The following is a 12,338-nucleotide window of genomic DNA, read 5'->3' on the forward strand; positions in this document are numbered from 1 at the left end:
CTTGTTGCATCTCCAAATGCCAGCAGCATGTCAATCATCTGCTACGTTTCTACTGCGAGAGACACCATGGCCCCAGATCTGCACATGGGCAGTGCGGCTTCTGAACAGATCTCAAACACTCAGAGATGTACGTAAACTTTAGGTTTATGTACATCTCTGAGTTAGGCCTGTGATTTGGATGGCCAAAGAAGGAGTCTGATTTTGTTCACTAGTCAGATCATGTTGGTTATGAATATACCATGCAAATGCACTTTCAAATGGAATGGTATCAAAATACTGGCGGCTCTTTAGCCACCAGTTCAAATCCCGACCCTTGAAGCCCGACAGGAGGAGATCCCGACGAGGGGAGTAAAGTACTCTAACCCTCCCCCCCCTTTACCCTAACCCTCCCTTGATGGTGCCTAACCCTAAAACTCTTGGGGTGTTGCCTCACGCTAAGTCCCCCCAGGGGTGGCTAAACCTAATCCCCCCTTCCTGCACCCTAAACCTAAACCTAACCCTCCCTGGGGGTGCCTAACCCTAACCTCCCCCCAGTGGTGCCTAACCGTAGCCCCCCTTTCCCCTAGCCTAACCCTCCCAGGGGGGTGCCTAACCCTAAGTCCCACCGGGGGTGCCTAAACCTAACCACCCCCCCAGGCTAAATTGTAAGATGCACCGGACTTACCTCATTTGGGATGGCGTCTGTGTAGATTCCAGCTTCGGGACTAAGTTAGGCGTCAGTATTTTGGCGCCTATAGTCCCGTCTCGGGTTTCTACTGTCGGGATTTAGACCGGTGGCATCCCATCCACCGGCCTGATAACTACATCCTCTTTCGAATGCACCTGCTCAACAGAAAAGTGTCCATGGAAATAGCAGTCAAATGCAACTGTTAGGCATTATAGAAATGTAAATCATTGCTTTATTAAGCAGCATTTTTTAAAGATTAAATAATATTAGATGACAATTTTCCGGTAAACATGTACATTTTAGAAAGATTAGTTTCCTTACTTGCTCAAATAATGCCAAGGACAGGATTGGAAAAGCAGTGAAGAGTATTGAGTAAAAAGCTATGTACCAGCTGTCAAAGATGGTCTGCGAGAAATGAAGAAATTATATAAATAAACTACTTGTCAATATTAATGTAACATTAACAAATACTCATATGCAAAACTGTAGCTTGAGCAATTCCACATATTTATATAGCACATTATTTCTGTTGTAAATTTCAAGGTCAAAACCACAGAGAACTGGCAGCTTCCAAAAGTTGCCGCATAATAAATTGAGCCCCAAGTGTGTGTTACTAGCTCAAAATATGCATTGCATAATTTGGCTAAGCATCAGTGGTCGAAGTGAGCCTTTAGAAGTGGGGGTATGGTACAGAGGGGGCGTGGCCAAATCTAGGGAGATGTAGCCACGCCCCTAAAAACTTCTACCCAGCGCTGTGGGTGCATAGGGGGACATTTGTCTCCCTCAGCAGTGCAGGTGGTGACAGCTTGTCCTGTTACCCATCCAAATGTGATCCACAATGTGGCGGGACACGAGCAGGGAGCTTGGATCTGTATGATATAATGACTATCATCCGGATCCAGGCTCCCTGCTCGTTTTCCACCTATAGACTGCTCACCCTGACGCTGCTGGACATGTGAGTCCTCCTCTTGCTGCCCACACCTTAATGGCGCCCGTGTCCGGTGCGCATCGGCTCCTCGTCACTGCACTCTCTCCATCTCCACCAGCTCCTGCCGACACGTCCCAGCTCCTGTAAGCCCGGGGTCTGCATTTGCACCGCGGCACTGATTGATGCAGCAGCAGCTTTAGCAGGCCAGCGCATCCTGTCTGCAAGCTGCTGCATTTAAATTGTTGCACACCCCCTTCCTCTCTATCCACCAATGAGAAGGAAGGGGGATTGTCAGCAAAATCTGCAGCAGACGCTCAGTGCAGAAATGAAAGCACTGAGCGGAGCTGCTAAGCCTGTAGTGCACAGCTGTGAGTAAGACTCGCAGTTGAGCAGGAAGAATGGCCCGTTCATAAAAATTCAGTGGGGGAATGAAGAGGCGGTATACCATACCGTTGTATACCGCCTCACTTCGAGCACTGCTAAGCATACAATATTTATATTATATGTTTACATTCCTTAAAATATCAATGATTGATTTCTAATGGTATTTACCAGAGCTGTGAATCCATTAAATAATGCAAACCACACATGGCATAAAACACTGGCAGACGTCTTGTAAAAGAAATAGCGTAGGAACTTTGCAATTCGAAGATAAGACCATCGACCATGGATAAGGAGAAGGCGTTGAAGATAAGAAAACTGAGCCAAAGCATAGTCACTGGACTGGACAGCTTGTGTTCCTTCTAGACCACTGATACCAATGCCGATATGAGCGGCTAAGTAAAAAAGACAAATGTATAGTTATATACATATATTTAAGCCTAGACAATAAAGTTAGATGTGTCATAAATGTAGAATGATCAGTCGATAAAATTTTAGATTTATGACTGTATTTTAGATAGATTCAAACAATGACTAAAATACTGTATAAAACCTAATTGCTCTGATGCTCTGATGTTACCTGATTTACTCATGTTTTAAAGACGTACACATATATATGTCACTTACTGTAGTTTAAACAAGTTCAGAATTTAGTGAAAATGCTATGTACACATATTAGTGTCCTCATACTAAGCTTCGATGCGTTTGCTCACCATTCTATCCGGTGTACATTGTATTCATCCCTTTCACTGAATTACCAATATCATGGGGTGTCCCATTATAATAATGGCCAGCTGACTGTATATCGCTATTTTTATATTCAGTCCTGTCTGGGAGCTATTGGGGTATTTTTTTATACTTCTAGTAATATATATATATATATATATATATATATATTACAGGTAGGTAACTGGCTACAATTAATTTATAAGTAATGTTAGTTTGCACTTCACCGCATAGTATCTTTCTATGATGTTTTTTTCCCCTTAGTTAGCTTATTGATGTATAGACCCAGATCTTTGCTTGTTGATATGTGCTGTTTGATTGCTTAAGTTAATTTATTGCTAGCCATATTAGTGGGAGTGTTTTGGGGGACATGCCAGGTCTTCTATATAAGGGTCATTATTACATTGGAAGCCTGGCTGGAGTGCCCAATCTCATATGTGCCCAATTTAAAAGTGCACTTTGCAGTTTAAATCAAATATTGGCATTAAACTGGCGTTAAACTGAAGTGAAACAGAAGGAACAACCAATCTACGCACATTCAAGAACCAAAACTCTACTGGAACAAAGTTTAAACAACCACTGTGAGTTCACAATCTCCTTACTACATGATCCATTAGCCTACATAACCAGGACTTTCATCACTGGACTTTCTGTGTGGACACTACAAAAACATTGTGCTTCAACTGCTACTATTTATGCTGGCTCTGTGCTTTATATATAATCTTAATGCATACTGTATATGTGTTAATGTCAGCTTACCTCTCTAATAATGTATTTTTACCTTAGCTCCTGTGCCTAGTCTTACATCATCTAGCTACTACCACTGTCTACTTTATTCTGCACTTTCTGCTAACATCAAATCTCCACTTTTATTATACTCAGTAAGAAACTTCTGTTGTACAGACACCTTTTCCCACATTGTACTTTTTCTTGCATTTCTGGAAATCTACACTTTCTCTTAAGGTGCCTATCCACTAGAAGACAGGCAAAAGACAGCATGATTATGACATTGTAATCGTGCAGTTGTTTCTCAGTCTGTGATGTGCCTGCACTGAATGTGCCTGCACTGAATGAGCAGTCGTTCAGTGTAGGCACAATCAATCATTTGCAAACATGCTGAACCTGACGTTATCGTCAGGTTGACCAGCAAGTTTGCACAATGATAGATGTCTAAAAGACCTATTTTTTAAACAATCTGCAAACGATTATCGAACTATATCGTTATCGTTCAATCACTCATTTTAATCGTTTAGTGGATAGGCACATTTATACTCCTTCATTCCTACTTTCAGCTCTTCCTTCCCCTATTTACCTAATCCTTACCATGGCCATGTTTTCTTCAACTCCCCCTTCACTCAGTGTCTACCTAATCTTTTGTTCTGCCCCCTGATTCCACCTCTATCCTCTCCCCCTGGTCTCCTCCACTTCCTTCTCCCATTATCTCCCCTGCTCTGTTTGCCTTCCTCCCCCTCTTCTCCCATTATTCCACTTTCATTCTCTTAAACCCCACCGGGGCCCTACTAACATACTGCTAATGTCTCCTCCCACCCTCCTCTCCCTTTCAATTCAGCCCACCTCCATCCAAATCTCATTAATCTCCCTCCCTGCCCACCTCCTACAGTTTCCCCTCCTAGCACTGGAGCCTGTATGATCACTACACTCTATTCATCTTAGTCCCCCAAATTAATCTCACCTCCACGCTACAGCAACCCTGATAATCTCATTCACATCTCTTCCATAAACTCTGTCCCTCTATCCTGTGCCCTCTGGAATGCCAGATCAGTCTGTAATAAACTGGTCCCCACCCATCACCCTCCAAGTTCCTTGACAACTTTGCTTCCTGGCTCCCTCACTTTCTCTCCTCAGACCTTCCCTCCATTATCCTAATGTAGGTGACTTCAATATTCCAATTCATATCCCCAAAGAATCCTCTGCCTCCAAACTACTCACCCTCACATCTTCATTTGACCTCTCCCAATGGACCTCCTCACCATCCCATGTGAGTGGGCATTTGCTTGACCTGGTCTTCACTCACCGTTGTGATATTTTTGAATACTCCAATTCCCCATTCCACCTCTCTGCTATCACCTTCTCTCTTTTAACCTATCTCTCTTTCCTTCCCCTCCTCTACCTCCTAAAGCCACCATCACTAAGCATAACATTGACACAGTCTCCTTTTCTTTCTTGCTTTACTCACTTCTGTCCCCTATCCTCTCTCTCTCCTGCCCTGAACAAGCTGCTTCCATATACAATGCCTGCCTTACTTCTGCTCTTGACTCTGTTGCACCAGCGATCACCACTCACCCTCGCAGATCCACACCTCAACCCTGGCATTCCAAATGCACCAGATACCTTCAAAAGTGATCGTGAACTGCTGAGCGACAGTGGAGAAGATCAAGCTCTAAGGCAGATTTTCTCCATTTCAAATTTATGCTGTCATCCTAGAGTGCTGCCCTTTCCCTCTCTAAACAGTCATGTTTCAAGAACCTCATCTCCTCCTGGTCCTCAAATCCCCAGCGTCTCTTCCCCACCTTGAACTTCCTCCTATGCCCACCCCCTCCTCTTTTCCCCTCCTCGTTCTCTGACCTTGACTTTGCTACCTACTAAAATTGACCACCCAGCTCTCCACCTCCTCCTTTCCCTGATCACCCCTCCCCTTCCATTTTACCGATACTGACATCCTTCTCCCCTGTATCTGGAGAGGAAGTCATGACCCTCATCCAGTCCTCCTCCCCTTCACCCTCCCCCCTTGTCCCTATCCTCTCACGCCTCCTCCGCTACCTTTCTCCTTCTGCCTTCTCCCATCTTGCCCACCTCCTTAATCTTTCTCTCTCATCAGGCACTGCCCCTTCTGCATTCAAGCATGCTCTTGTCTCCACCATTCTTAAAAATCTACCCTTGATCCTATTATTCTCTGTAACTACTGACCCATCTCTTCCCTCCCTTTAGCCTCCAAACTCCTTGAGCGCATTGTTTACAACCACCTTACCACCTTTCTTTCCTCACACTCCCTTTTTGACCATTTTCAGTCACACCTGTTTGTCTGCCCTTCCCCTTTAGAATGTAAGCTCTTATGAGCAGGGCCCTCTACCCTCTTGTGCTTCTCCCTAGTTTACTTTCATCTACTTGTTACTCTCCACAAGGGCACCTAACACAGTTGCTTAAGCTCTGCTACTTATGTGGGTGTTATGGTCACAAATGTAGCAATGGCTATTATCCATGTCCTTGTCCTGCATTGTATTGTATTGTAAGTCTTTGGTCACATATTTTTTTATATATTTTGTAAGGCGCAGCGGAAAACTTGTGGCACCATATAAATAAATGATAAAAATAATATATATATATATATATATATATATATATATATATAATTTTATGTACTACCATTCTGTTAATCTTCAGCAGCTGGACAGCTTCTATATTTGGCTTAATCTTTTCTTAGCAACTACAGTTAAACTTGCAGTTGAACATTGCATAACTTGTAAGCTACTATCAGGGTCAGACTGGCCCACAGGGCTACAGCGGAATCCTTGAAGGACCCCACTGCCTGGGGACCCACCCCCTCCTCTATGGGTTATTTTAGACTGAGCACTTGAATTATACATGCTTACTCTATAAGAGTGTTAGTTACCTGGTGGAGCAAGACCATGGGTGGGATGCATGACGCATAGCAATTTGTATGCAATGCATTCTGCCAGTCTTCGCATGCATGGTTGTGTTAATTACACTAGTATGCATGATGGAAAACTCAAAGGACAGATCTCTCTGTAAGAGTTGTCCTTTACGATTCAGGGATTTCCGGGTCTTTGACCTAGAAGTCCCTCTGGCGTCCTTCTGCGCATGCATCACATCGCACGGGGGGGTGCTGGGACAGATCTGACTGGATATCTCCCGGGGGGGAGGGGGGGGTGTTGTGAAGATGGTGTTGCCCACTGCATTCAAGCCCTGAAATATATTGCATTCCAAGGTTTGATGCATATGAGAAATGCAGTCAGACCCCCAAAAACTGCATTTTTGGGGGTTTGACCACATTTCTTGTTTTGCTGCATCTTGCCCCATGAATAACCTTGGGTATTTGTTTCACTTCCATAGAAACTACACCAAGATTCACCCTCCTGCATCCACAGCACTGCTGTAGAACAACCCAGAGCATCCTGCAGCCTTTGGAGCTGCCCGTGGCATAATTAGGATGTTCCAGGCAGTGCTCTACTTCCTAGAACCATCTGTCCCAGGCGTGACATCATGGGTTTGGGGGTGGGGCCGACACAGAGCAGCTTAGAGCCCTGTTCTGGCCCTACATAAGTGACAAGGGTTCAAGTAACTTGTTTAGGTTTTGTAAAAGAAATGTATAAAATCTTAAATCTTCTTTTGAACCCCATTTCTCTCATTAGGATAACTATTGTCAGCATTAAGTCATATTTTAATAAATGTTGTTTATATTAAAGCGTACTTTTAATCATGTTGACATCATTTGCCCCATCACCAACTGCCAGGGTAGTGGCCTTCTTGTGCTTTTTTACAAGTTGTACGATCATAGATTTTTCTGCTGGAGTGACCCTACAGCAGATGACTGCCTGGCATTCAGATGCCAAATCTACAAATGCATATTCTCTCAGGTTCTCCTCCTCTTCACACGGATTCACCTTCCTTCTGCAGCATTTGTCAGCCAGCTTCTGAAAAACTGGACACGTGGATTTTTTCCATTTAACTGTTCCTAAAATCTGGCCCTGTAAAAAAGCATATTGGCAAAATGAAGACAGATTTAATGCTAGTTTGTTTATTCATTCAAACATTCATTTCATATTCAGTTTTAGATTGAGAATAAAAAAGGACTAGCTACTTGTTTGATAAGTCCTATTTTGAAAAACCAAACAAAATTGCTTTCCTTGTCCTGGCTCTAGCAGACAGACAGATGAAAATAAGTTCAGATTTCTGATAGCATAAAGCCTGATTTGGAGTTGGGAATAGAGTAAGAAAGAGCAAATAATTGTGCACATTGGTAAAACCATGTTACACTGCAGCTGAGACAGATGTAAAAAGTGCTGAGAGATTTATATTTGGGAGGGGTGTGTCCAAACTGACATATAAATTGCAGTGTAAACATAAGCTGTCCAGTATGTGTGGGCTACATGCAACAGCAATATATAAAAAAAGAAAGTGTAAATCCTGTGCTTCAAACAATGATTGCTGCACAAAACCAAAACCACAACAGGTGGTTACCAAACACCTCAGGTAATGCAATAATACAAATAATAGGGTAAATGCACAAACTGCTGGGAAATAAGTTATTTCACAATAATGTTACAATCACTGACTTGAAGAATTATATACAGCCCTGAATTTAGAGGACAAATCGCATTCTCTTAACTAGAAAGGCATATACATTATCAGTGTATATTGCTCACACAGTTGCATTTTGAGCAAGCGCTCCAAGTACCTCCCGGGAATAGGAACCTGGAAAAAACACTCCTGAAGTACAGTCCTTTAGAGTCTTTACCATGGTGTGACACACTTTGATAAAGACTCTAAAGGTGTTGAAACGCGTCAGTGAAGAAAAGGCAGTTAGACTGATTTATTTTTCATCTGGGCTAAGGTCTGTACTTAAGGTTTGTTTGTTCCAGGTTCCTATTCCTGGAAGGTACTTGGAGTGCTTGCTCAAAATGCAACTGGGTGTGCAATATACATTGCCCTATCCATATTGAGTGTGGATAACGACTATAGAATGGAAAATCGGCAAAGGAGAATGCAACATTTTTGTGAACTAACTTATTTCCTAGACGTTTGCGCCTTCTCCCCTATTTGTTTGTATTATTACATGTAACAGCAGCCAGAATTTACCCTTCATGCAAAAAATAATAAATGTATTTGCACCCCTTTCATTGCATTGCTTTCATTTGTCCAGGTACATAGTTACATGCTCTATACTACTCTAATCCTAAATCTGAATCGGGCCTATAGCACAGTGCATATAGCAAGGTGCTGGTGGTTGCTGTGATTAGCATGCTGGCCAGGTTATATAGCATGAACACTGAGTTGATTAGTATGCTAAAATGATGCAATGCACATCACATGAGCCATGATGGCTATACTGGGCAATGCAGGGGTTATACAGCCTGTACTTAACAAAAGATGAGCTGTCACAAGTCTTTAAATAAAAATCTTAATGTTAACTGATATAGTTTTCTATCCTATATAAACTCTCTTTTGACTTCACTAGTGCATGGCGTCCTCTTTTTTGATCTTTATTAAAATTAGAAGGTATGCAGCTTTTAATTCCAACAAAAATATTAAGGTTAAAATAAAATGGTAGAGAAAAGTCCACCAGCACTGAGCACTTCAGGGATTTCTGTAAAATCGTTTGACTCAAAGATATCAAAGCAGGTAAAAAAATAAATTGAAGGAAAGTTATTTTAAAGACATAATATATTTTGATCAAATACAATTTTTTTCACAGTTGTTGTAAAATCATATGTCCACTTTAGTGGACATCCTGCAATACAAAGATCCATACTGTTTCTAGAGAAAAATAAGCAAAATGATAAGAACAAATTGGAACCATACCAGACATCTGTTTTTTTATTTTATTTATTTTATATAAAATCAGAAAACTCAGCACTCACCATGTTTAATCACTCACAATAATGTATAAATAAATATTGGGGTTTTGGTTCATGGATTGATCAATGCATTTAAGCCTGCAACCCACATCATGGGACCCCACTTCTCTGCAGGTCCTACACTATCCGTCACACTGATGGAAACCTGGTAGCTGCTATCACATAGTTTAAACTGAAAAAATGTTACCTGGTTTAAAGCTCACTGCCAGCTAATGGCTTTTGAAGGCAAGACAGTCACCAAACATAGCTTCTATCATATTACCAAAAAGGCAGCTGACACAGGTTATTATAAACAAGTTTGCACATGGAGTGCATGAGAAAGCTATGATCACAAAAGGTTAATTAAAAATTAACCACATAAACAAAGTCAGAAATCCACTGCACTCGCCACTCCCAGACCAGGGGTGCAGATCTGCACTCACCATTCCCAGGAATGGGGTGCAAGTGGCTTGTGACCACATTGCCTAAATAAATAAAATCAGAAAACTCAGCACTCACCATGTTTAAACACTCACAATAATGTATAAATAAATAATGGGGTTTTGGTTCATGGATTGATCAATGCATTTAAGCCTGCAGCCCACGTCACCCCATTCCTGGGAATAGCGAGTGCAGGTCTGCACCCCAAATCTGGGAGTGGTGAGTGCAGTGGATTTCTGACTTTGTTTATGTGGTTAATTTTTAATTAACCTTTTGGGATCATAGATTTCTCATGCACTCCATGTGCAAACTCGTTTATAATAACCTGTGTCAGCTGCCTTTTTGGTAGTATGATAGAAGCTATGTTTGGTGACTGCCTTGCCTTTAAAAGCTATTATCTGGCAGCTTTAAACCAGGCAACATTTTTTCAGTTTAAACTATGTGATAGCAGCTACCAGGTTTTCATCAGTGTGACATATAGTGTAGGACCTGCAGAGAAGTGGGGTCCCATGATGTGGGCTGCAGGCTTAAATGCATTGATCATTCCATGAACCAAAACCCCATTATTTATGTATACATTATTGTGAGTGTTTAAACATGGTGTGTGCTGAGTTTTCTGATTTTATTTATTTAGGCAATATGGTCACAAGCCACTTGCACCCCATTCCTGGGAATAGCGAGTGCTGGTCTGCACCCCAAACCTGGGAGTGGCGAGTGCAGTGGATTTCTGACTTATATATATATAAAAATAAATAAAAATAAAATACTTGCATGGTTAAATTACTGTTGAACGAATATAGGGCAATTTTTTAAGTTGTGGATGTATGTTGTCCACTCAAGAGGACGTGTTTACCTTCTTTAGTTTTAAAAAAAATTTTGGGATTTTACAAGCCCTGAAGACTAAAAAAAAAATTTAAAAAATTTCATTAGGTTATCATAATTCAAGCATAGAAGAGTTAAATTAAATAATAATAATAATAATAATAATAATAATAACATTGAGAATAAACTGTACAACTGAGGAAACAAAAGCATATGTAATAATAACATCATTTAAATCATCTATCTCACCTTTCCTCTTATTTATCCACTAGCTATTTGACCAATTATAATGGAATATATTTTTATTACATGAGTGGATGATTAGGGCAAAGAAAGGTGTTTTAGAAAAAACTTCATTACAATATTATATCCTAGAATTTTTTTTTTATCTTTATTAAACCACTTATACTTTTTTCAATTAATTATTGTAGCATAAGATGGAGTGGAATTGGAGAACTGATATTGATATAACATTAAATAATAGGAAGAACAAAGATGGATAACCTTAAAAACAAACAGGAGGGTGAAGAGGGTTTGGATAAAATGTTATTATAGACTGGATTCTCCTTTGTGCTTATTTTCAACTTTACCTAGGAGTCTTGTAGGATAGATTTCAATGGGGATTATTAAAGCCAAAATAATTGGTAGGTAGAAGGTGGTGTTTACTAAGTTAGGATGTTGGGGGGATGATATGTGATCATTTTGAATACAGATGTACTTAAAGGAACTTAAATGCAATCCAAAATACAAGAGATCCAGTTTTCAGTTCCAAACTTGACAAGAAGACTCAAATTGGGACTCAGGGCTTGATTCAGCTTTGGGAATAGAGTGAGAAAGAGCATGTAACTGTGAACCAGGACAAACTATGTTGTAATGCAAGTGGTGCAAATACACACATTTTTTTGCATGTGGGGTAAATACTGGCTGCTTTTGCATGTAGCCCACAAATACTGCACAGCTTTATTTTTACACTGCTATTTAGATGTCAGTTTGGACACACTCCTTCCAAATGTAAATCTCTCTGCACAGTTTACATCTGCCCCAACTGAAGTGCAACATGGTTTCACCGAGATGATCAGTTACGTGCGGTTTCTCACTCTACTCCCACAGCTGAATCAGGCCCTCAGTTCATATCGGAATTCCAAAGTAATCTGAGCCAAGACACAAAGGTCAGGTGTGTTCGGTTTTCATCAAAACCAAAATGCTCATCTCTAGTTTTGAATAACTGGTCCTGTGACAACGGTGATTTCAATACTGGCTTTAGAATGGTCAAAAAACCTTCTAATATTTAAACAGCAATAGAATGTTCCTCCCGCCTACCCCTGATTTTTGCTACTGTTTTCCCTGTTGACATATTCATTTTACCACTTATATTACAAATAAAATATGTTTTGTATTTTTTTTCGATTATGATAATATGTTGATGTGAGAGCAAGTCAGCAGTTTTTGGCTGGTTTGGTTAGCAGCTCATTCTGTATTCTGAGGTATTGTTTGTGTAAAAAATAAATGTTCCTTTTATGGATAATGCTCATTTGTTGGATATGGATACCGCTTATTTGTTGAATAGATGGTGTCTTCCAGTCACAGCCTGTTAGTCCTTTGGAGTTTAAAAATTCACACTTGTCCATCAAGTTATCACAGCTTCAGTGCTAACAAATCAAATAAATAATCTGGAGCCTTGTTGTGAAACCATCCACTGGTGGTGGAAGTGCACGGTGAAAAAGCTTTGGATGGTAAGTTAAATTTGGTAAATGTTATTTACTTCTGCACTTAGTAG

General features: G+C 40.7%; 1 protein-coding gene across 1 annotated transcript in view; it reads right to left on the minus strand.

Moving 5' to 3' along the window:
• ATP8B3 (ATPase phospholipid transporting 8B3) overlaps positions 1-12,338 on the minus strand; it is a 308,036-nt gene that overhangs the window by 113,515 nt on the left and 182,183 nt on the right. Inside the window, exons 21-23 of the mRNA XM_088474277.1 lie at positions 7,153-7,429; positions 2,148-2,371; positions 989-1,072 (exon numbers count right to left, since the gene is read on the minus strand). Of these exons, the coding sequence (XP_088330403.1) occupies positions 989-1,072; positions 2,148-2,371; positions 7,153-7,429 (585 nt within the window). The remainder of the gene's footprint in view (positions 1-988; positions 1,073-2,147; positions 2,372-7,152; positions 7,430-12,338) is intronic.

Source organism: Taudactylus pleione, unplaced genomic scaffold, assembly GCF_031769625.1.
Source record: "Taudactylus pleione unplaced genomic scaffold, aTauple2 ptg000152l, whole genome shotgun sequence".
Taxonomy (NCBI): Eukaryota; Metazoa; Chordata; class Amphibia; order Anura; family Myobatrachidae; genus Taudactylus; species Taudactylus pleione.